The 26,372-nt window shown below is 39.9% G+C and overlaps 2 protein-coding genes across 2 annotated transcripts; one reads left to right on the top strand and one right to left on the bottom strand.

Annotated features, from left to right (window-relative positions):
• Positions 1–10,213: 10,213 nt before the first annotated feature.
• On the top strand, positions 10,214–12,032 carry LOC127548819 (cytochrome c oxidase subunit 5B, mitochondrial). Its single transcript, XM_051976423.1, has 4 exons — positions 10,214–10,365; positions 10,925–10,995; positions 11,314–11,413; positions 11,830–12,032. The coding sequence occupies exons 1-4, from the start codon at positions 10,263–10,265 to the stop codon at positions 11,940–11,942; spliced, it is 387 nt and encodes a 128-aa protein (XP_051832383.1). The 5' UTR covers positions 10,214–10,262; the 3' UTR covers positions 11,943–12,032.
• Positions 12,033–15,784: 3,752 nt separating this feature from the next.
• On the bottom strand, positions 15,785–24,839 carry ACTR1B (actin related protein 1B). Its single transcript, XM_051976422.1, has 11 exons — positions 24,616–24,839; positions 21,779–21,843; positions 20,738–20,813; positions 20,056–20,181; positions 19,577–19,701; positions 18,419–18,635; positions 18,160–18,252; positions 17,782–17,956; positions 17,354–17,415; positions 17,107–17,147; positions 15,785–16,907 (listed from the first exon to the last, which is right to left on the bottom strand). Exons 1-11 carry the CDS (start codon positions 24,661–24,663, stop codon positions 16,805–16,807), a joined length of 1,131 nt encoding a protein of 376 aa, XP_051832382.1. The 5' UTR covers positions 24,664–24,839; the 3' UTR covers positions 15,785–16,804.
• Positions 24,840–26,372: the final 1,533 nt, after the last annotated feature.

Consider the following 26,372-nt stretch of genomic DNA (forward strand, 5'->3'; position numbering starts at 1 on the left):
GAAGGACTTTTCTAAGACTGTCCAACTATGCAAAGTATCCTTTGAGATCATCTGACTTCCCTGCTCTGCCCAATTCTGGTTTTTTCTTATTTTTTCCTTCTCTATATAAACCCTCACCCATCTATCTTATCCTCCACCCCACCATCTCTCTCTTTTTCTTTCTTCTCTCTGTGCTTCTGTCTCTCTGTGTCTGTGTCTTTTTCTCTGTGTCTCTGTGTGTGTTGTATGTCTCTGTTTCTCCCTCTCTCTCTCTGTCTCTCTCTCTCTCTCCTTCTCTCTGGCTATCTCTGTCTCTGTCTCTGTTTCTCTCCTCTCTCTCTTCTCTCTGTGTCTCTCTTCTTCTCTCTTTCTCTCTATCTCTCTGTCTGTGTGTGTGTATGTGTCTCTCTCTAATTTTCTGTCTCTGTCTCTCTTTGTCTCTCTGTCTCTCACAACATACGCCACTCTTCAGTCCAAGTAAATATCTCAAATAAATGCTCATGCTTGATTTGGAGATGGTTTGAGCTTAGATTCTTTCAGAAACACCACAACCCATGCCCTGGTATCCCAAATTCTTTGGCATACCCCAACAAAAGAACAGAAGGAAAAAAAAAAAACAGGGATTAATTGATGCATGCCTAAAGTATGTTCATAAAATTCTCCATGTGGAAGAGGTCGGGGAGCCTGCTTCTTGGAGAGTTGTGATGACAGGTAATGGAAGTGCCTTTGGAGCAAGTGAAGACCTTCTGTAACTAATTCCATTCTGCTAATTATGTGGTGACAAAAAGCCTTTTCAACCAACTGCACAGCTAGAATAGAGGGTGTCTTCCAAAAGCATTAGTCAAATTAAATGCAAATTAAAACAACCTTGAGATATCATTTTACACCTCTCATATTGGTTAAAATAATTAAAGGGAAAAGTGACAAATGTTGGAAGGGATGTAGAAAAATTGAAACATTAATTCATCATTAGTGGAATTGTGAACTAATCCAACTATTTTGGAAAGCAATCAAATTGTGCCCAAAGAGTCATTAAATTGCTTATACTATTTGATCCAGCAATATCACTACTTGGTTTATTTCCAGAGATGATTAGGGAAAAAGGAAAAGGTCCTATATGTTCTAAAATATTTATAACAATCCTCTTTGTGCTGGCAAAGACCTGGAAATTTCAAACATGTCCATCATCTGAGAAATAAACTGAACAAGTCTCGGTATATGATTATGATGGAACACTATTATTACACTATAAAAAATGATGAATTCGATGATCATAGAAAAACAAACTTGCATAAAATGAAGAACAAAATGAACAGAATTAAGAGAATATTGTATGTAGAAACAGCAATATTGTTTTATTCTTAAAACTTAAACTTAAAAACTTTGAGTGATTAATTATTATAAATACCCAAATTAACCACAAAGGGCATATGAAGGTAGATGCTATCTGTATCCAGAGAAAGAACTGATAAATAAAAGTATGTAATGAGGTCTAGATATGGGGTACCTAAATGAAATTAGGGCTTAATTGAGGTTAATTAGTGGCAGGTTCGGGGTACAGGAGGTCAAATAGAGCTCCCCTGTGACCCCATTGGATTTGGTGCAAGGATACGGCAGTAAATGAAGTCTAGTAGCAGCATGAGTTCCCAATAAAAACATTTATCAGCCTGAAAAGCTAGATTGATAAAAGAGGTTTATTATGGGGTGTGGAAGTAAGGAAATAGGTGAAGGTAAAGATAAGAAGGGCACCGGACAGAGGATCCAGTGGAGAGAAAGTCCTGACATGGCTAGCATATTTGGGACCTCTGCAAAGAGAGGGTCCCAGTGTGGCCTTTTTATAATGGGAGGTTTAGCTAGAAGGGCCTGTAGGTGTAGCCCCAAAGTTGGCTCAGATCAAGGTGGGGGTGGAACAGGTCCGGATCTTCTATTGGAATTCAAAGGGACCAGGATTTGTGAATCAAAAGGTAATTACACTAACTAGTAGGGATTGGGAATCAGAAAGAAAGAAATCTTAAAGGGACCACACCTGCATCAATATATACAGAATGATTTTGCAAATACATGCATATTTGTGTTGAATGTAGGCATTTCTAGGGTAGGGGGAAGGAAGAAAAAAATAAAAAAAATTGCATAATTATATATTTAAAAGGAATAGCAAAGTTGCACAAACTAGATCTGCAGTTTCTTGTGCAATCTTATGGAAATACTTGTTTTATTCTATAAGTTTAAAAAATTAAATAAAAATGAAAACCAAAAAACTTCCAAAGCAATAGTCAAACAGAGCAGCTACCTTTCTCTTCAACTCTTCCCTCTTGGATCTCTGCTCTGAGTCTGACCTCTTTGCTTACGGTATCCAGTGAGAGACAATGCAGATCTTCCCATTAATGTCTAAGAAAACTTTTCCTTGTATCCCTAGAATATAAGAAATACTTCATAGTTCTATGTATTTAATAAGTAGTTAGGTAACAAGTGTCTCCTAGCAGTTTTGTAGCTTTGGAAAAAAATGCATATAAATTGAAAGAAAAACATTATTTCATTCCTAAATCAATTCCTAAACTACCTATTTGGGATGAATGTACCTGATGGACACTGTACAATATCTCAAACTTAGGTATTAAATTAGACACTGTCATCCTCATTTCCTTTTCTGCAATCATTTCCCCATAGTATTTGCTTTTTAATCATAACATTAAAAACCCAATTTCTCGAAGATATTGATGAGGTCTAGATAGATATGGGGTTTGAAATGAAATTAGGGTTTGAGTATAGTGGCAGGTTCGGGGTACAGGGGGTCAAATAGAGCTCCCCTGCAATCCCATTGGATTCGGTGCAAGGATACCGATTTAAATAAGTCTAGTGGCTGGGAGAGTTCTCTATAAAAGAATTTATTGGCCCAAAAAGCTAACTTGATAAAAGAGGTTTTTTATGGGTGTGGAAGTAAGGAAATAGGTGAAGGTAAAGATAAGAAGGGCACCGGACAGAGGATCCAGTGGAGAGAAAGTCCTGACATGGCTAGCATATTTGGGACCTCTGCAAAGAGAGGGTCCCAGTGTGGCCTTTTTATAATGGGAGGTTTAGCTAGAAGGTGTAGCCCCAAAGTTGGCTCAGATCAGGGTGGGGGTGGAACAGGTCCAGATCTTCTATTGGAATTCAAAGGGACCAGGATTTGTGAATCAAAAGGTAATTACACTAACTAGTAGGGATTGGGAATCAGAAAGAAAGAAATCTTAAAGGGACCACACCCGCATCAATATGTACAGAATGATTTTGCAAATACATGCATATTTGTGTCGAATGTAGGCATTTCTAGGGTAGGAGGAAGGAAGAAAAAATATAAAAAATTACATAATTATATATTTAAAAGGAATAGCAAGTTGTACAAACTAGATCTGCAGTTTCTTGTGCAATCGTATGGAAATACTTGTTTTATTCTATAAGTTAAAAAAATTAAATAAAACTGAAAACCAAAAAACTTCCCAAGCAATAGTCAAACAGAGCAGCTACCTTTCTCTTCAACTCTTCCCTCTTGGATCTCTGCTCTGAGTTTGACTTCTTTGCTTACAGTATCCAGTGAGAGACAATGCAGATCTTCCCATTAATGTCTAAGAAAACTTTTCCTTGTATCCCTAGAATATAAGAAATACTTCATAGTTCTATGTATTTAATAAGTAATTAGGTAACAAGTGTCTCCTAGCAGTTTTGTAGCTTTGGAAAAAAATGCATATAAATTGAAAGAAAAACATTATTTCATTCCTAAATCAATTCCTAAATTACCTATTTGGGATGAATGTACCTGATGGACACTGTACAATATCTCAAACTTTGGTATTAAATTAGACACTGTCATCCTCATTTCCTTTTCTGCAATCATTTCCCCATAGTATTTGCTTTTTAATCATAACATTAAAAACCCAATTTCTCGAAGATATTGATGAGGTCTAGATATGGGGTTTGAAATGAAATTAGGGTTTGAGTATAGTGGCAGGTTCGGGGTACAGGAGGTCAAATAGAGCTCCCCTGCAATCCCATTGGTAGCAAGGATACCGATTTAAATCAGTCTAGTGGCTGGGAGAGTTCTCTATAAAAGAATTTATTGGCCCAAAAAGCTAACTTGATAAAGAGGTTTTTTATGGAGTGTGGAAGTAAGGTTAAAGTATAGTTAAGGAAATAAGTGAAGGTAGAGATAAGAGGACACTGGAAACAGAGTTCCAGTGGACAGAGGGTCCTGACACGCCAGGCAGAAGGCTGGCATGTTTGGGATCTCTGCCAAGAGGGGGTCCCAGCTTGGCTTTTTTATAATGGGAGATTTAGCTAGAGGGGCCTGTGGATGGAGTCCCAAGTTGGCTGCAATCCGGAGGGGCTGGGACAGGCCTGGATCTTCTATTGGAATTCAAAGGGACCAGGATTTGTGAATCAAAAGGTCAATTAGGAGGGGTTGGGAATCAGAAAGAAAGGAATCTTAAAGGGACCACACCTGTATCAATATGATATTGTAAATGAGAAAAAAATACTGGAATGGCTGAAGAAACAAATAAAAACATCTCAAACATTTGAGAACGTGGACAAAGGGAATGTAGCATGAGCTAATGTTCTAACTGTGAATTACCTTGAGTGATTGATGTCTGACAAAGATGAACATTGCTGTGTTTTCCTCCATGGTGCCCTGGGGCACACAGTGCTCAGTTTGAGAACTGCGATGGTTCCAAGGCTGATAAGTGGCCCAGTGAAAATATGCTTCCGTTCTTTTTCTCAATATTTTACTTTACCTATTTATTTATTGGGGAAGAAGATTAATGTAAAGGTCCTGAACTTGTCACTTTCTGAAGTTAAGGAAATTGAACTTCAAGAGTCTGGGACTTATGAAGCCCAGGATTCCAGAAATACAAGTCCATGATTTTGTAGCCAGACCAGCATTGATGCTTCAAGAAGCAAGGAATGACCTTCAGGGGTGACTTTGGGGATCTATTTCAGTAATGGCTGAAATAAGGGCTCATCTAGCAGTTTTGCCACATCTGGATTTGAACATAGTTATGTATCATGCTAAGTCTGAGATTATTCTCTCCAGAGACCAATGTAGTATTGGGGAAAATTTTTACACTTTTGTTAGTGCTGTATTTTCAACTTAAATATTCATTTGTGAAAGATAATTGATATTAAGTGATTAAGAGGGGACAGCTAAATGGTGAATGTAGTGCTGGGAATCAGGAGGAACTGATTTCAAAGCCAACCTCAAATACTTATTTAAGCAAATCCTTTAGCCCTGTTTGCCTCGGTGGCTTCATATGTAAAATAAGCTGGAGAAGGAAATGGCAAATCCCTCTATATCTCTGACAAAGAAAACACCAAGTGAGGTCATAAAAGAATTAGATACAATAAAAGCCAGTTAAATAGAAGGGAGCACCAATTCTAGCACATAACAGTGAATGCCAGCTGGATAGGGCTTTAGTCTATAGCATAGAGAAGAGACACTTTCCACCACTCAGGGATACCTAGTATTATATTAGCCTACTTCTGGGATAGTAAGCCAGAAGTAAAGTGATTATACGGAACTAGGGTGCTAACTTACTGGTAGCTAAAAGTAGGAAAAACAAAGGATGTGACCTTGAAGTCAGGATGATAGAAAAAAAACACCCCATCCCTATAATCCTGAGGGGAAGATTCAATTCACCCTGGGAAAGTAAACCTAGAACAGAAAGATACTTGCCCTATGACAAAGAAAAAAAATCAGTTCAGCCAAACAAATAAGTCAACCAAGTCTGGCATCATTTACAATATTATCCAATCGATCATAGTCTCTCTACTTTTGCAAAGAAGGAAGAAATGTGAATTTTAAAATCTAATCTTTGTGATCAAATTTAACCAATATATAACAAAATAAAGCCATTCCTCCATGAGCATATCATCAAAGAATATAAACAAACAGTTCTTAAAAGATTTTTGGCTCAGTGATATATCATACTAAGTCTATACTCCAAAGAAAGAGGAAAAAGATTCATATTTTTTTTATCCATCAGTTATGTAGTGGCTGAACAAATTATGATATATTAATTTGATAAAATACTATTGGGTTATTTAAAAAATGATTTTAAAATACCATTTAATAGAAACCTGGAAAAACTTGAATGATTTCATACAGGTAAGAAAGTAGAAATGGGAGAATAATTCATTCAACAAGAACATTATGAAGACAAACAATTTTGTAAGACTTGAGAACTCTAACTAATGCAATGACCAACTATCATTCCAAAAGACCAAAGAAGATGTATTTTACCCATTTCCAGACAAATGGACTCAGGGTGCAGTATATATAGTTTTTAGATAAGACCAATGTGAAAATGTCTAATGCTTGGCACGCATATTTGTTACAAGGATTTTGTTTTTCTTTCTTTTTCCCAACGGAAGAGGTGGTAAGCATAAAAAATTTTTTAATTTAAAATTTTAACTAAATTTAAAAATTCATACTTAATTTAAAAAAAAACTTTCCCTAGTCCATATTTGTGAAAGATACCTAATCTGGTTCTCTTTTTTTAATGGCATGATATTTAATATTCAAGTCCTTTATTCATTTTGAGCTTATTGTGGCATATGGTGAAAGGTGTTGGTTTAAAAAAATCTTATTTCTGCCAAACTACTTTTCCATTTTTGCAGCATTTCATGTCAAATAGGGAATTTTTCTCCAAGTAATTTTTGTTCTTGAATTTATTAAATATTAGGTTATTAAATCTAGTTATTCATGAGTCTTGCTTATATAATTTATTCTTCTGAATGTCTGTTTTTTAACCAGTGCTCCCTCTAACTTTCCCCATTATTTCCCTTGAGATTTTAGATCTTTTTTCCCCTCCAAATTAATTTTATTTTGTCTACTCTATAACTTTGCCCTTGATAGTTTGATTATCATAGTATTAAACTTTTATATTAATTTAGGTAGTACCATTGATGAGGTCTTCAATGTTAGATATGATTAGCAGAGGAATTGATTAAAAAAAAAAAAAATCCCTGAAGCAGCCAGGGTAAAGAACAGTTTAGCTCAATAGTCCCATCCTCTAGGGAGATGGTCCAGTCTGAAATCCAAGTTATGTCAAACTCCTGAGATTCACCTTCTATAAAAATCTCAAACAGAATCACCTTGCTGTGTCCCGTTGAAATCCTAGTCATGTTCCTGAGGTTAAATTTTCCCTGTAAAATCTACTTATGGGCTATCCCATGGCTGCTGCTTTCCTTTGCGTCAGTCCATCATGGCATCCTGCCTTCCCCTTCCCCCATGTCATGTAGTATCTCTACTATGCTTCCTCACCTCAGTTCTCTTCCTTACAGCTAACTAACTCTTTTAAGGTGCTAAGTTCCTTTCAGGATTTAGTCTGCCAGCTAAGGGCATGCCCCAGCCTTATAGGGTGCTCCCTTTCTACTGGCTAATTGTGAGTTCCACTGAGAAAATTGTCTTTCATATGCTTTCCCAACTCTATTTCATATTTATCATTCCTGATGTCTATTGTATTCCTTTATTCTATCAGTAATCTCTTCCCTAAATAAATCTACCTTTTGCCAAAGAGAATGGCCATTGTGCAATCTTCACATGACTAAACCCTAACTTTTGGTGTCTAACATCATTTTGGTCCTCGAACCTCATCCTTTAGTGCTGAATCCCACATCATAAATCATATCATCACCATTTGATCATTTGTAGAATTACAAATTCTAATCTTGTTTGCAGCCATGATCGCTAAATACAGAATTTTAGCGTACTTCCCAAAGGGGAAAGACTCTAGTATAGCTGACCTATATGAAGTTCCTCAACAAGAGCTAACATTTAATAATCACATGTGGTGCTTCAAGTGTATTATCGACTACAGCATAACATTAGCACTCTTTCTGTTGTTCTTTGCTTGCATTTTTGTTTTTCTTCCCAGGTTATTTTTACCTTTTTTCTAAATACTATTTTTCTTGTGTAACAAGATAACTGTATAAATATGTATACATATATTGTATTTAACATATACTTTAACATGTTTAATATGTATGGGACTGCCTGCCATCTACAGGAGGAAGTGGAGGGAAGGAGGAGAAAAGTTGGAACAGGAGTGTTTGCAAGGGTCAATGTTGAAAAATTACCCATGCACATGTTTTGTCAATAAAGAGCTATAATAATTTTTTTAAAGTGTATTATTCTTTTTGATCCTTAACAATAATCTAACAAGTAGGTGCCATTGCTACCTGCATTTTACAAAAGTGGAACCTGAGTCTGAGAAAGGTTCAATGATTTCCTCTCAGGTTAGTTATCAAGCCCTGAGGCAGGATTTGAACACCTGTTCAAATTTAGATACACGCTCTAATACAGTGCCTACACTGCCATCTAGAGGCTTTTTATGATAATGCTTATATCTACCTCAAAACCTTAAGGGATTGTTAACACAAATGTGTGCTAATTTTGTGTCTACAATTATTTTTAAACGTTCTTTGCATATGTGTCCTATTGCTATTTTTATATTACCTATTTCCAGGCAAGTGGACTCGGTGCAGATTGGAATATATACTTTTTTATTTTAATTTTTCAAAAATTGAATAGGTTCTTTTAAAATGTTTTGAACTCTATATAAAAAGTCAGCTGCTCTTCGGAGTTATCTTAATTTCCTTAAAAAGTGGTCATCCATTATCCTACTGAACACTTCTAGTAGCATTTCATTTTCAGGCAGCTACATTTGCTAAAATAACAACAACAGCAACAATAATAATTTCCTGAATGTAATTTGCTTTTTCATAACTTTTAGCTGTAAATTTCTCTCTGGTACCTCACCAAAGTGCTATATTCTTGGTCAAAGTCATTACTTAGAAGGTGAATTTTGACAGTAGCTTAGGTTATGGTATTAGTCATTACATATAAGTAGCCTGGGTGGATGTGACAGATTAGTTCAAAGTCTATTTAAATTCTACAGTTTCTAAAATTAGCTGTTTTAAAAATGGCTCGGGCTTCATGCTTCCTCCCGGAACCCACCCTTGGAACCTTATTCCAATCCGAATTGTTAGTTTTAAACAGCAAAAAGTGACTGGGACTGAGGACTTGTACAAAGACTAGAGCTCACCTAATTTCCATAATCTCAGGTCACTATGTTCCAAAAGAACCGCTTCCCTTCCCGGGATAGTTTGCACAGGACCCATCCTTGGTTTTTGGGGCGTCTAGAAGAGCAGAAAGGGGCTTTCTAGGGGGAATCTATGACTTTCCCATGATCCTAGCTAGTCAGTGGCAGAATTGGGTCCTGTTTCCCCAGCGACAGGAGGGTGGAAACAACTTGATGCTGTGAAGTGTTGGGAAGGATTTGCAAATCGAGGACCTGAATTTGAAAACTAACTCTTTTATCTGAGTGACTTTGGACGAGTCTAGGAGTTCACCCCGGCTTCATTTTCCTATAAAAATGAGGGAGCTTGTTTAGACTCCTGAGCAAGTGACCGTAAGAAAGGAAATATACATTTATTTAGCCCCTTCTAAGTATAAGCAGCTAGGTGACTCAGTGAATAGAACACGGAGTCTGGAATCAGAAAGACCTGAGTTCAGACGTGACCTCAGGCACTAGCTGTGTGACCTTGGACAAATCCTTAATTCACTGGAGTAGGAAATGGCAAACCGCACTATTTTTGCCAAAGAGAGCTTCAAGGACAGTATGCGCTACGACGTCATGGAAGAGTCGAACCCGGACAACTACAAATATGACAAGTACTCTCACAAGGGCTTTATAAATATTATACCAACCACCCTGGGAAGTAGGTCCTATTATTATCATCCTCTCCATTTTACTGTATAGCGTTTCAGAAGCGTCACATAATAAGGGTCTGAGACTGGATCTGAACTGAGATCTTCATCACTCCAAGCCTAGAACTTCCATCACTACCATCTAGCTGCTTGTGGCAGAGACCGATCTTTTCATTAGTTTAAAGCGCTTTATTTAGCGACCAGCACAGCGCTCCCCGCGGGGATGGTTTAAGCGCACATGTGCAAACCGCTAACAATGACCTAGAAACTGGGAGAACTTAAGGCCGAGAGCGAGCAACAGTAGCAGCCACCGAGGCCTCCAACGACCTCTTCCCCTCTCCTCAAATAGAGCTCCTCCCCTCTCCCTCTGCAAAGGAAGGCTCTTCTTTCCCATAACTCCGAGCTCGGACGCAGATGGGAGGGAGGAAGAGTCGGGATAGGCTGGTTGATATCACGTGGACCAGGAGAGCGGAAGCTCCGCCTTTCGGGAGACCTCATTCCGGAACCGTCGCTACCACAACCGGTCATAGTTTCAGTCGCAATGGCTTCAAGGTTACTGCGGGGTGCCGGGGCTCTGGCCGTCCAGACTTTGAGGGCCTCTGGGCCGCTTCGGACGGCCACCCGCTCCATGGCGAAGGGAGGAGGTACGTGAAACGTTGGGCTCCGGGTGACCTCTCGGCGGCGACCTCTGCGGGGAGACCCACCGGCCCCGTCAGGGACCAAAGGGAGGCAATGGAGGGGCTTCCTTGCCGTTCCTCAGAGAAAGCTAGGCTCGAGTGATAGCGTCGTCTGCCGTCAAGGAATGTAACTAAGCGAAAGATAGGAATTTTTTTTTTGTCCTTTTGACCCCGATACCTAAAACAGTTCCTGGTGCGGAGTGGTCTCCTGAAAAATGTTTATTGGACTGGGCTTTTTCCGGAAACATCAAAGTGGTGAGACCGGGTGACCTTGCCGAGGGCCGCGGCACCTCAGGACCGCTGGGCTGGCTCAGAAGCCCTTCTACCCTCCCCCTCTCACTGGCTGCCAGTGGGCGAGTCTCGTGCTTGGCATTAGGAAGTCCCTTCGAGTACGGCCTCGAGCTTAAAGCAGTCTCCGTAGGGAGACGTCCAGAACATAGATGATGGTGCACATAGCTCCTCTCACTTGCGCTCCGAGCTGGAGAGCATCAATGTAGATAATCTTCATTTATGCCTCTTCCTGTAGGTATCCCTTCTGATGAGGAGCAGGCAACTGGCTTGGAGAGAGAGATTATGATGGCTGCAAGGAATGATTTGGTGAGTTTAATATTACGCCAGAGTCTGCTATTCCCTTTAGTTGGAAACATTAGTTACACAGCACTCTCTTTTAGTAAAGAGATAGCTTCTCTGAACACTTTGAAGACTATAAATTTGGGAGTAGACGGGATCTTAGATTCTAGTTAGTCAGATCCCATTTTGCAAATCAGGAAATTTGAGAGTCGAAGTGATGATAAAGGGTCTTTCTCAAGGTCACACGTAGTGATGAGGCTGACACAGGTCTTATTTCAAATGCAGCATTTTTCTTGAAATATATGAAATGGTCTGCTCAACTTTTGAATATTATTGTTCCTTCAGGATCCCTACAATATACATGCCCCAAAGGCAGCTCCAGGGACTCAGGAGGAGCCCAATCTGGTCCCTTCCATCACTGACAAGCGAATTGTGGGCTGTATCTGTGAGTATTCCTAAAAGCCATATTTAATCATAAAGTACAAATATTCTTGGAAAAAGGTCATGCATCCTATTAGGAGATGTCATTCAAATAAAATTAAAGTCATCCCAACACTGCTTTGTCTTAAGACCAAAGGGAAAGATTTTTAAAGCAAAGTAGAACTTTGATTTTAGTCTGTAGCTTGGAAGGCAAAAGTACCAGGTTGTATATATTGGGGGTGTTGAGAAGGCGCTTACTGATTCCACTTGCATCTTTGAATATGTAGCAGCTTAGAATTTTGAGGTGGTCTCAACCTCAAGGGACATATAAGTATTAAATCCTCTTGCTCCAAGATGAGATGCTGCAGGGAGAAAAAAGATTTTCAGTTTTTCAGGTATAGTGTTTACACATCTAGAGGATTCATCTTTTATTTCCTGCAGGTGAAGAGGACAACAGTGCAGTCATCTGGTTCTGGCTTCACAAAGGGGAGACACAGCGTTGTCCTAATTGTGGGACCCATTACAAGTTGATACCCCACCAGTTGGGCCACTGAGCCTCTGGATTGGTTTACTTGAAATGAATTGTTGTAATGTTTTCTTCCCGACAATAAAAGACTAGCCATTTCCCTGGCTGTCCCACAGTATATGTGACTGGTTTCGTATTTTTGTTGGTTTTTCAGGAAAATGCTTTCATTTCCATAGGGTAAGATTGTAAACCAATAATCCCATAAATTGTATTACCCTTTAATATAATCTGGAATTAATATGTAAGAGTTAGAAGAGATATTCTAGTCACCTCATTAAATAAGAACACAATTTCTTGATATTTTCTATGCTTTGCAGTTAATTTTTCTTCTCATATAAGCTCTACTTACTTTGTAATTGGGAAGAAATGATTTCGTTTAGCTAAATGTTAAAATTAAGAAAATGTTTGTGGTTTTTAAAAACTCATTAGCAAACTCAAAAAAGCCATAGAAAAAAGCAGGTTTTTTTGTTGGCTATGATGTAAGCACATGATGAATTCTGACAGCAAAATAGAAGGAAAACAGCTGATGGTGAAGGCTATGAACAATCACCATATGACTTAGAACTAGAAGTTCTAAAATAATCTAGATAAAGATAATTTAGTCCACTTATCTCATTTTATACATAAATGAGTACAGGCTGGAATTGACTTGGCTAAGAATACACAACTAGTGATTGCTGAAATTATTATTATATTTTATTATTATAGTTCTCTTCCAAACATTTGATTTTTTTTTCCAGCATTGGCTACATTTGCCTTATCAGCTTGGAAGGAATAATCCATAGAGCTGGTCTCTCAGATTTGAAACGTGGCTTTAGGCCTGAGTTTTCGGTCATGAAAATTTCATTAGTATGTCACAAGCAATGGAGCTTCCTTATTTCAATTGTCACCACTAGTATGAATTCTTTAGAACAGAAGTTATTTTTTGTTAAATATTTCAATAGTTTTATTTTGTATTGTTATGAAGTTTTATTTATTTCATCTGAGAAGTGGTATGTGTGTCCTCAGACTGTCAAAGAGGTCTCACAATAAAATCAATAATACCTGTTATGGAAATTGCTTTTCAGTAAACTATTAGTGATTTACTTAAGTCCCATAGATCTTTTAGCTCTAAAAGAGCTTGTCACTGCTTCTCTCCCTTCATTTTTTGGATATTTAATAATTTTTAAATGTATTCTTTTGAAAGACCTACTTATCTAAATCTTTATTAAACATTTCCTTTCTATATAGATACTACAAATGGCAATTTCAAGTGAATTATAATAAAGGGTCCAAAGTACTCTTTTGAAACCATTGAGCTCTCCTTATTCTTGCAGCTTCCTGTTCCATCCATAATTGCTATCAAATTAATGAAATCATGTTTTGTCACAGACCCTAGAAATAGTGAGCATCAATACCTGTTCTTAAGCAAAAGGGAAATGAGTAAAATCTCCACCTTTCCTCAACCCCAAACCTTAAACCAATGTTAAGTGTTACAGCTAAACCCCATTTGAAGCACCTTGTTCATCAGCTGAGTGATGTTCCAATTTCATTTTGAAAGAATGTGGGTACTAGTCTCACCTCTTATGGTATCTATTTAGTGAGGAAAATAAGTTTACAGATAACTGGTAAGATGTCATATGGGCCACAATAGTAGTAGAGAGGCTTGTAGGACTTCCTGAATGAAGGATCACTGCTAATTGAGGTGATTCTCATAAGTTTCACATGCTACCCTTTGATCCAGCAGTGTTAGTACTGGCTTATATCCCAGAGATCTTAAAGAAGGGAAAGGGACCCACATGTGCAAAAAATATTTGTGGCAGCCCCTTTTGTAGTGGCTAGAAACTGAATGAATGCCCATCAATTGGAGAATAGCTGAATAAATTATGACATATGAATGTTATAGAATATTATCCTATAAGAAATGACCAGCAGGATGATTTCAGAGAAACCTGGAGAGACTTGCATGAACTGATGCTAAATGAAATGAGCAGAACCAGGGGGTCATTATACACAGCAACAAGAAGACTAAATGAAAATAGACTGACTCTCTTCAACAGTGAGATGATTCAAACCAGTTGAATTGTTCAGTAATGAAGAGAGTCAGCTACATCCAGAGAGACCTATGGGAAATGAGGGTGGACCACAACATACCATTTCCACTTTTTCTGTTATTGTTTGTATTTTTGTTTTCCTTCTCAGGTTTTTTTCTTTCTTTCTAGATCTGATTTTTCTTGTGCAGCAAGATAACTATAAATATGTATTCATATATTGGATTTAACATATACTTTAACATATTTAACATGTATTGGACTACCTGCTATCTAGGGAATGGGGTAGAGGGAAGGAAGAGAAAATTTGGAACAAGGTTTTGCAAGGACAAATTTTTAAAAATTACCCATGCATATGTTTTGTAAATAAAAAGCTATAATAATAAAATAAGTTTCACATGTTAGTAGTTCAGCTAGGCTTTTGAGGACAGGTAAGGAAGGGGCGCTATGTAGAGCCCTGAAGACAGGAGGACCCTAGTTCAAATGTCATCTCGGACACTTAACATGTTAGCTGTGTGACCCTAGGCAAGTGACTTAACCCCACTTGCCTCAGCAAGGAAAAAAGGACATGTAAGGGATGGGAAATGGAAACTAAGAATTACAAGGAATGAAATTATAAACAGGGAGGAGAGAACATGAACAAAATGTCAAATGATAAGTATCCAATTTGATCAGTGTAGCAAACACGAGGAAAGAAAGCAGGAAAGGTAGGCTAGATGCTAATTATAGAGAATTTTTTTTAAAAAGTGAAAATAACATGCAAAGGTAATGAATCAGACTTAATGAGTTGGCCTGTTGAGTAGACAAGGAGGATCAACTGAATGTTTCCAAGCAGGGGTGTGTTTTGGAGATTACTAATAGTCAAGGACCTCAAGGCAGTGAGTGGCAAAGGAAGGAAAGTATAGAAATAAAATGCAATTTAAAAAAAGAATCAACGTCCTGACTTGGCATTATTCCCTATACATTCTGGTCCATCTCCCATCTCTGAACTGGCTGTCCAACATTCCTCAAATGCAGTCCCTTCTTACCTTAACCTCTTAGAACCCCTAGCTTTCTTCAAAGTTTAGCCCAGATACTCAGGAGATCTTTCCTGGATTCTTGTAGTTACTAATGTTTCTCCTTCCCACTCTTCAAATTACCTAGTGTTTATTTTAAATGTTTTGTATGTAATATATGTGTATCTATAATCTCTTGAGGGCAGTTACTTTGAATTGTTGGCACAGTCATTTAATGCTTTTTGATTGGGTAACAGGAAAAATGCAAAAACGACAGATTTCAATCATAGATGAATGGGAGTGTGGATATGTCAAGAGAAATTGTCAGGAAGTTTCATTGGGAGTTTCAAGATGTCATCTTTTGGACTACACTGCTAAGCTTCTCAAAGACAAACTCTATCTCTGCCTTTGTGTAAGTGCTTTATACGTAAAAGATGCAAAGCAATTAGAAGTAATGATTGTTCTAAGAGTCACAACACAACCCAAGGTTACTTCCAGGAATAAATTCTGTTAAGTGATGATAAGGCTTGTTAATTCTTTGTATTTCTCTGAGGATTTTAACTAGGGGATATAGAGCTGAGAAATTTTGCCACAGGGAAAGGGACCTAATCTCTTGGGCCTCCATGTTGCCCTGACAATCCTAGATACTCTATCTGTTTTGGAGAGAGAGTCCAAGCACCACTGCTCTACCTCAGAGACCTATCTCTGAAAAACCCTGGGGACAAAGGAGGAAAAAATAAAACTGGTATGCACAATATCTGCTCAGCTTACAGCAGCTGGCTGCAGAACAGATCTACCCTGTGAAGGAGAATAGGATGCTTTCTACAAAAAAACAAAATAGAAAGTAGAGTCACACGACACACCTTGTTTATAATTATTACTATAATGAATTTACAAAAAAAATACAGGCAACTGTGTTAAATTATTGTACATGTCTGGGGGGCAGGGCTGGCTGTGGAGGATGGGGACCTGGCCATGGGCCCCTTGTTTAGGAGATTAAGGGAGAGGAAGAAAATGCCCTACCAACCAGGCACAGCCCTAGCTCCTCATTAAGTGGCTTTCATTGAGCAAATGAAAAGTATCAACCCTTTCCAATCCAGGGTAAGCAGAGAAGTAAGAGGATGGGGGCAGCAGTTCATTTAAGTGCTTTGCAGGGGAGATAAAGGAACCTCCATCATCCTAATCCTGTTTAACCCTTTGCTCTGAGACTAAAGGACTTAACCCTGGACCAAGGGCACCTTAGTACCAGGATGATAGACCTCCCCATTAACCCTGTACTAGGGAATCCCAGCCCTAGGCAGAGAGAATAGTGAAGGAAAGGAGCCAGAAATGCCTTAGCCAAGACTCTCGCTGCTGTTCAGTTCAATGAAAAGAAAGGTGAATGGCTTAAATTTGACCCAAGGGAGACAAGAAGCAAAAATATGCTCACACTTTGGCCTCTCTAACTTCCTTCCCTAGAAGTTAGTCATGCAGTCTTCCAGGTACCCTTGTTCTAAGCCGGGCCCTGCAATGGGAAGGGAAATGGGGATGGAGAGGATAGTGGGGTATATGGACTTTAAGGGAAAGCAGTCCCCACAACTGTCCACAAGTAGATGACCATAGGCTATCTTGATCCTAGCTAAGGGTGGCAACCCAGAACAAACCAAATTCTTCCCTAATTCCTATGTTCCAACTCAAGGACCCCCATCTACCCAGCTGAAAAGTGGAAACATATAGGAGAAGAGGGAAATAGGGAATTAGCTACACCACCCACCTGGGGGGTGCTGGGCATGCAGGAGGGCCCTAAGCCTGGACCAGAAAGGGTTAAACACAACAGTCCCCCTTTTCCTTCCACCCCCTCCCATACACACCACCCACTCTCAGCACTAGAAGGTTTTTCGATGGATTGCCCGGGCTCCATCTTCCTCGTACTCCTTTTTGGATACCCACATCTTCTTAAAGGTGTCCAGTGAAGCCAATATAGAGCCACTGTGGAGGAGAGAATGCTGTCACTAGAGATTTAGAGTGATCTAATTCTACTAGTCTTTCAGAAGAATTCAGTTCCCTTCCCCTCATCCTATAAGGTGGAGATCACTCTTTCCATCTCCATCTGAAGGTGGCTTGGTTGATTATTCATCTCTTGTTAGATCTGAACCCCAGGTTCCTTCACTCAGCCCTTGAATCTTACCCTATCCATGTGGAGTACAGCCGTTCCTGAGGTGCTGAAATCTAAAAGGAGCAAAAACTGTCAAGACAACAATCATTATCCCACACCTGTCCACCCCCCTCCTACAGCACTATTTGCCAAATGTAGAAACTATCATTCATTTCATATAATAATGGATAGTGTGTATATGTATAAGGAAGACAGGCAGTTCAGAAACCATAGCTCTTTTTCTTTGCCAAAACAGACAAGTAATTACCAACAATCTTACCTTAATTTTTACATCTTTTGGGGCAAGTTTCTTTACTTCACTCAGTAACCGATCACCAAAGCCTGAAAACATCAAAAACCTATTACTAGGAACCAATTTCTTTCCTCATCCACCCTGTCATGATCCTTCTGGTTCTGTTCCCTCTTCACTGTGTACTAAGGTGCAAGGGTTAAAATTAGATGTTTTAGAGGGAAGGCAAAGGTCAGTTAATGCCTAGCCTGATGAGAGACAGAATAAAACCCAATACTAAGTGACATTCTGCATCAATTTCTGGCCCTTGCTGATTTATCAAAGTTATACAGAGAATCTTGAAGGCACCTTCAGGAAATGGGACTCAGTTACAGCTTTAATAAGCAGAACAACTCAGAACCTTGGTTTTCCAGCTACCAATGTGCTTAGAGACTGATCCTCTAGGCTACATAAAGTACCTTTGAAGAGTGTTGAACCTCCTGAGAGAACAATGTTGGCAAAAAGTGTGCGGCGAAGGTCCATGTCTGACTTGTGGATGGCGAAGGCTAGTACCTCGTGGAGACCTTCACTCTCATCCCCCACCAGATCGGGTTGGAACAGCAGCTCAGGGGCCCGGAACCGTGCTGGCCCAACCTTCATGACAGGTAAATGAGGTAGGTAGGAGGACCCTCAACCTTGAGGTAGGAAGGACCCCAAAAGATCCCTCAGCTTTTCCCCTGAGTCTCAGGGTACCTTCCATTCATAAGGCACAGCCTTCACAGCCCCAAGCAATGCCTTTCCTAACCCCAGAGATAATATTTGCTTTTCCAACCCCACCTTCAAAACTTATGACTTACATCAAGTGTGCTACCATCAGGCAGAGTGTACTGCACCTTCTCTGTCTCCAGAGCCTCATCCTTCTGTGGGTTGATAGACAAGTAGCAGGCTCTCTATGGGTAAGCATGAACACAAGGCTCTCATGAAAGATGCTATAAAAACATCAACAGCTCCTCTTTCCCATTTCCAGCTCCTCCTAGTCTCAGGGAAAGCCCCACCTCAAACCCTCCTATGTCACCTCATCCCTCGTTTCTACATTTATCTTCATCACTCAGTTACCTCTTTGATAGTTCGGACAACCTCAAACTCAGCTGAGGTATGAAAGTCAGCTCCTTCCTTTCTCAGAAGCAGTCGAAGGTAACGGGAGACATCACGACCAGCAATATCCACCCGCATGATGGAATGTGGCATGGCGAAACCCTCATAGATAGGCACAGCATGTGTTACCCCATCCCCTGAATCCAAAACCACGCCAGTTGTTCTTCCTGTTGCATACCTGTAGCCAAAACAAATCCCTACCCAATCTCAGCTACCCAGGGCCTCCCTAGATTTCTAGCAGCAAGTTTCTATATAGTCATAGTAGTAATAACAATGGCCAACCTTTATAGAAAACTGTACACCTTACAAAACACTTTACATATATAATCTCATTTGATCCTTGCAACAATCCTGTAATACAGGTGCTATTATAATTCTCATTTTACAGATGAGGAGATTGAGGCAGAGGTTAAGTGATGTGGCCATGGTCACTCAGCTAAGTGATGTAAGGTAGGATTTATACTCCAGCTTTCTTGACTCCATGCCTAGCAATCTATCCATTAAGCCACCAGCTTCCTCTAGGCACCTAATAAATATTTGTTTAATTGACAATACATATAGGTTGAAGAGGCATATAACCAATTTTTTCAAATTATATTTTACTTTTTAAAAATCTAAATTAAATGTCAAAACAGAAAAAATATACACAAAGTAAAACAGAAAAAAGGATTATATATGAAATCAAATCTATGATTTATGATTTTTTTAGAAGTACATAATAAATGCAATGTTAATATTAAGGCTGTCCTATTTGTCTCTTTCCTTTGGTTCTCTTCCATGCATTAAAATTTTTTTTTCAAATATCCTCTCTTACTTTATACATTAGTTCTTTCCTACAAATCTCCTTCCTACTGAAAATAATATGCAAATCAAATAGAAAAGCTTTGATACCAAAAAGCATAGACAAGCCAAACAAATCCATTCATTGGTAATATCCAAAAATGTATGGCTTATTCTATAACAAACTTATTCTTCAAAGAATAATTAAAATGTGACTGGCTCTGGAGAGAAATCCAATAATTGAATACCACATAATTAGTGGGTTATAACACAGGATTCCAATCTTAAGAAAAACAAAGAACTAAGCCTATATATTAGGATTCAGGAAGATATACTTACAAGCTAAGGACAGCTTGCATAGAAATGAACAAGGCTGGCACATTGAAGGTCTCAAAGAACACTTCAGCTGCTTTCTCTCGATTCTTACTTGGATTGAGTGGAGCCTCCGTTAGGAGAACAGGATGCTGGGACCAATGAAAAGTTAGGGTCACTCACAAGACACTAAATTACCTAGTATACAATCATTTTAGACAGCTATGTCTCTTGCTAACTTCCTCAAAACTCACTGAATAGTAGCAGCCCAGCCTGCCCCCTTCCCAATGTTATGATCCAGTGATTTAAAGTAGTTAACACTTCCAAAGATACCCTGTTCTGCATCTCTAGACACCTGACCTAGAAAACATTGGTCTGTATATAGTTGAGAAGGGGAAAAAATGACAAGTTTCATCAAAGCAACTTGAAGAAGTTGGGAAAAAACAGCTAAAGGATGAAACAAAAGGGGAGAAGAGGATACAGCAAACTGAAGAATGGTGTTACACCTCCTCAGAGAAGGTCTGCAGCTGATCCTTAGAGTACACATACTGCCAGATTCGTTCCATATCATTCCAGTCCTTTACCACACCATGCTCCATAGGGTAGCGTATGGCCAATAATCCCCGGTGCTCCTAGGGAAGAAATGCAAGAAAAGCAAGACCTATGAGAATAAAACTTGAATGGTCTTAAATGATCTTTCCAAAAAATACAAGGATTCTTGCTTTCTCCCTAAACTGTATCCTTCTCTCAATAAAATCATTATCAAGCCATGGCTTATTTAATGTCTCAATGCACTCTGGTCAAGCATGATGCTTTGCATCTATTATGTACTTAATAAATAATATATCTGCTGTATGGAGGAAAGAAATAGCAGATAGAGAATGGTATGGTATTATGCTGAGTGACATGAAAAGTAATTTCTAAAAGACAGAAAATCCATATTCTCCAGGATGAGATCCATCACTCTTATTTCATGGATGGAAAAAACTGATACAGAGTGGAAAGTCATACTATATAATGAGTGAAGTGATGAAGCAAGGAAGAAAATTCAGGAATCCAGTGCTCTCCCTATAAAATAATGGTTAATGTCTGCATATAATCTAGTGCTCTAAATCTCCAGCCATTGCTACTTAGATGTGATGATCCCAAATCATGGAAAAAAACCAGGGTAGGGTCAAAGGATTTTACCTCTGCTTTAGGGCCAATGAAGAGATCCCCTTCCAGGGCCCCTGCCATTACACGTATATGCTTTGGACGCCCAACACTGCAAGAACAAATATATTAAATGGGACTTAAGAAGTGCAAGGTAAGGAATATACAACTTTAATAAGGCAGTCCCTTCCCAGGGGAATCAAAAGATCTAAAGCAGGGGTTCTTAATCTTTTTTTATGTCAGAGACACCTTTGGCAGTCTGTTGAAGGTTATGGAACCTTACATTTATCATTTGGGAAAATGATAAATTTCAGTTAGAGGTTAGTGAAAATAAATATATAATTTTTTTTAACCAAGCAGATTTATTCCCCTGAAATCTCTCCAGTCTCTTTGAGGGTGCTTGTGCTCCAAATAAAGAAACTCTAGTCTAGATAATGACAACCCCACATGGGTATAAAGCAGAGGTTAGAATACTGCTCAATAAGAGTTCAGATCTATTATGGAAAAATTGAAAGTTCAAGGAAAGAGAATGCCATTCACAGTTAATTTCAGACACTTTTTGTGTTCTTTCTTTCTCATTTCTTCCCAAAAGTTATACAGACACTCAGTTCACAGGAATTCCAACTCTTTAACTCCAGCCTGGGCCCTGGCATCAAATCAGCCTTCTGCAGGCACAATGACTCAGCCCATGCAGTATATACCAGAGGCATGGGCAGCTGTAAATTGAAGGGGTATAAAGTGCCAGGAAGTAGAGTCTAAAAATTACAGGACATGCTCATTTCATGAATCCTTCCCTTATGGAGTCATCTTTGTTACATCCCATTGCCACACCCTGGAATAAAAACTTAACACCCTGAAAAGAGACCCAGGTTCTTCTATATCAACAACAGCAAGGGCTTAAAAAGAACTAGAAATTCATTAGATCTCCTAACAGGCCTAAATGCTATGATTCTTATAGAAATAAGTTACTTTAACACCCCAGAGCCCTTGTGAAAGAATAATGGCACAGACATGCAAGAAAACAGCAAACAAAAGAAAGTGAAAAAGGGTCTGGGGGATATGCTGAATGACACTTACTAGTTTGGAAAACAGTATTTAGGAATCTGATCTCCAGCAAAGCCAGCCTTGATTGCCCCAGAACCCTGTAAAGAAAAACAATGCTCAGCTCCATATAATCACAGCAGCATGAAATACAAGAAGGATTTAAACATAGGAAATCTAGATAAAAAGTCAGGGAAAACAGAACAAAAAAGAGAGAGACAGACAGACAGACAGCAACCTCACTGCTGGCCTGTAAAAACCAAACTCCTAACCCTGTTCCAGGAACAAGTAAGCCATAGCACAAATTCTCACTGTGTCCCCCTCCTCCAAATAGAAAAAAGAATCACTCATCATGCAATTCTAGATCTAGAGCTGGAAGAGATGATAGATCAGTTACTCCAATCCCCCTCGTTTTACTAATGAAAAAACTCCAACGAGAGGAAATGATTTGTTCAAAGTCACAAAGTTGACATTTAAAGTGGGATTTGACTCCCTGACTCCAGCACTCTTCCCATGAGACCACACTTCCCCAACGGATCAGGTGGGAGACAGGGTCTCCCAGGGCAGGTGATTAGATGCACTAAGAGAACAGCCTCATTCCTCAAGTGACTTCCATCCAGGAGAGCACAATAAAGAGGATAAAATAATAGTTTGCTTTTTAACTAGACCAATTACTTCCCTAGTATGGGGAACTGCTCTATCAATGTACTTGCTTTGCAAAGTCTCAGTGAGTTGCCTGGAAATCAGGAAGGTTAAATGATTTGATCAACATGTATGAGATAGAACTTGAACCTGGCTCTTGGTCTCTCACACCACACAGCCCTTCAGCTCACAATCATAAAGTACTTAGGTCTACAAAACAATCTTTAAACAACCTAATCTGTACACACTAGCCAGCTGGCCTACTGGGCCCTCTAATTCTTCCAATTCTAAATCTATGATGCAATGAATTCTGTGAAGTCATAAATTTAGTTCATGTTAAAGCCTGGCCTAAAGAGTCATCTTCTTTCAAGAAATGAATTGATCCTCCTTATCCCCTGATCAAAGGCTTAACAAGAGCCATGATACTTAACTTCAAATCTCTTATTAAGCAATGTCAACTGTGTTCATGCTAGACCACATCCATTAAATCAATCATCCTACATTTATTAAATGCCTACTGTATGCCAGATACTGTGCTAGAGACATGAATAAAGTGCTAGAAAAGCCAGGTTCAGGTCTTCATCTGACCCCAACAGAAATCCAATTCAGTGGTCACTTGAGGAAACGGGTTTCGGTTCAGAGGAATGAGTCTCTAAAAAGAATAACCTAAATTCTTAATCAGAGTACAAAGACTAAGGATTGTCAAGGTGGAGTTAAAATATACAGTAACAGAAATCACAAATTTAAAGCTAGAAGAGTCCTTAGATATCACCAAGTCTAACCCCATCCTTTTACAGACATGGAAACAGGCCTACACAAATTAAGTAACACATAGGTAGTATGTGGTAAAGGGAAATCAAAACCAAGTTGTCTGACTTCAAATGTAGCATTCTCTAAGCCATAAGGCCACCAGTTCTGTAAATGAAATTCAACCTTTATTTTGGTTCAAAAATGGAGAACCTCATTCTGAGAAGTTAAGCCACAGGACTATCAGAGTACCCATATATGCCAGGCCAAGATCCTTGCTTTTTGGGATTTCAAATAAAATTACACTAATTACCCCAGGCATGAAGCTTGGGGTAGATGACACCGAACATATTTCCATGATTATTGCATCCATGGCTTTCTTGTGCAACAATGCAAAGACATAAGGATTCAAAAATTTGATCACTAGTTCAAGAAGGGGTAACATTTTCTCAAAGGGAGCACAACTGTGGCCTGCTTCTCTTCTGGAAGACTACTCTATTAGTATCCTAGTTCTTGGTTTGGTCTGCTTTTAGAAGTTATTTCAACTCTGTATTACCAACATCCATAATCAGTATAGTTACTGATAGGATTAAATCCATAATACACCCTTTGGCTTGTTACACATGTTAAACTAACAGTAAAACTGGATCATTTAGTCCAACTTCCTCACTTTCCCAAGGACAGAGGCCAAAAGAGGCAAAGCATTTTGTCTTAAGTTACACAAGTGGCAAACCAGGGCCAGGATTCCATTCAGCCCTGTCCTTTGTGCTTTTTGCTGTGCTCTGTGCTCTAAGATCGGACCAATGGGTGATGGATCTGGAGCCGAAAGACTTTAGAAGTCAGCTGGTTCGGTACCTTCCCTTTACACATGCGGACACTGGGATCCGAGGGGGACAGGGGCGACGACAATGACATTACCAAGATCACACTGTAAAGGGCTGTACTGATCAAACCCAAGACCCCAGAGCCGGTACTCCACCTGGGTTCCTAATTTTTAGCTCTGGGGATAACGCTTATCCTCCATTGCCGCCCCCCACCACCACCACCACCTCCACCTCCACATGCATGCAGTGCATTTCCCAGACGCTCGAGAAGAAGGCAGAGAGGGAGGCATGATGCTGCCGGGAGCTGGGCAGTGTCCCTGGAGGAGGGGGAGGCCGGAGCGCCAGCTCTGGGTGGACATTCGAGGAGAATCCCGGGCGTGGGTTCTGCGCGTGCGTCCCGTCAGAGCTGTCACATCGCCCCTGCCAGGACGGACAGGGGAGAGTGGACTGGGGAGGGGGCCAAGCAGGGGTAGGGACTGGGGCGCAGCAGGGTGGGGCGGGGCGGGGCGCGCCAGGAGTCAAGACTCTCTCTCCTGCGCCCGCCCCGCCCGCGTGCCGCCTGCCCCTGGGGGGGCGGGGCGCGCGCCCCCGGCCGGCCGCCCGCCCGTCCTCGCGTCCCCGCGCCCGCCAGCCCGTCCTCGCGCCCGCCCCAGGTCTCACATTGTCGATCACAACGGGCTGGTTAGCGATGATGTCGTAGGACTCCATGGCCAGGCCGGCCCAGGCTGGCTGGCTGGAGGGCGAAACCGATGGCCCGACGAGCGGGATGGGCAGCAGCGGAGGAGGCAGCGGCGGCAGCGGCTTCCAGACAGGGCGCCGCCCCCCCTCCCCGCTTCGCCTCCCACAGGCTCAGCCTACCCTGAGTGCCTGGCCTAGGTCCCCGGTTCGGGTCGTCTAGCCAATCATTGTTCTGACCTGGCTGAATGACTGGTTAGAGTCACTTAGCTGGAAGGGGAAAAGGGAGGGACCAATCGGTGACAGCAAACCAATCAAATTGGGTTTTCGAGAGAGGGCGTTGCTCTTTCATGGTAGATTGCGCGGCGCCGGGGATGATGTCATGGCTCAGATCTTAAAGCGAACCAAAGCTAGCAGAACCTTTCGTAGACGGGGCAAGCTTCTTGGGATGCCCAGGATGGTATTATGTTCCTAGCCTCAGGTGCCATGCTCTGCTTCCAATAAAGGGAGAAACTAAATAAGAAAACAAAATTAAGAAAGGTGAGCTGCACTCCTCTCCAATCACTGCCACCCTCAGGTTTCCTGCCTGCTGTGCCGGCGTGATGTAAGTGAGAGGTAAGAGTCACTGGTTCTGGAGCCAGAAGTCCTTCTTTTGAGCCTCAGACCTGCAGTTTAGAATATCTTGTGACCTTGAGCAAGCAACGGACAGGCACACTCTATGGACTTTTCTCATAAAAAAAAGGACGTTCTAAGATGACACTGAACTCTCTTCCTGCTCCAGTCTCCAAAGAAATATTCCAGCTTTTTTGCCTTCCAAATTCTCTCCTTCCTTGATGATCTCTGACAGGATTTTGGTCTCAAAGTCTAAGGCTAAGGCTAAGACCATTGAAAGGAAATTCCGGACTCTAGGACAATACCAGTGACTTGAGAAATCTTGAGGAGTGACGTACTAATAATCAAAAAGTAGTTATTAGAATAATCTAGCAGAAATTAGACATAGATCATGGCCCACAACATGTACCAAGATAAATTCCAAATGGGTAATAGTAAATAGTAAACATAAGTTTAATATTTGCAAAGTGCTTTACAATTATCTCGTTTCATCTTCACAACAATCCTGTGAAGTAGGTGCTGTTATTTTTGCCATTTTACAGATGAGGAAACTGAGGCAGGCAGAGATTAAGTGACTTGCCCAGAGTAATGAAGATAATAAGTGTTTGAAGCTGGATTTGAATTCCATTCTTGTTGACTTCAGTTCAATATTCTATCCACTATGGTACCCAGCTGCCTGTTGAAATATATGTACACACATACACAAACACATATATATAGAGGAACATACTGATGTTTATGACATCATAAGCAAATGAGAACAAGGAAACAATTACCTTTATAGATAGAAGAATTCATGACCAAAATTTAGAGAGGAATACACAAGATGAAATAGAAGTCTTGATTTCATAAAATTTAGAAGTTTTTGCCTAACCATAACCAATATAGCTAAAATTAGAAGGGAAGCAGATAAATAGAGGAAAATCTTTGTGGAAAGCTTGTCTTGATAAACTCTTATTTCCAAGATACATAAAGAATGGATTCACATTTCTAGATTAAGAGCCATTCCTCAATTGATAAAAAATAAATATATAAACAGGTATTTCTCAAGGAAATGAATCCAAGCTATCAATAACTATGTAAAAAAAAAATGCTCCAAATCACTGATAATTATAAAAATGCAAAATACA

This window comes from Antechinus flavipes, chromosome 2 (assembly GCF_016432865.1).
Source record: "Antechinus flavipes isolate AdamAnt ecotype Samford, QLD, Australia chromosome 2, AdamAnt_v2, whole genome shotgun sequence".
NCBI classification, from domain to species: Eukaryota; Metazoa; Chordata; class Mammalia; order Dasyuromorphia; family Dasyuridae; genus Antechinus; species Antechinus flavipes.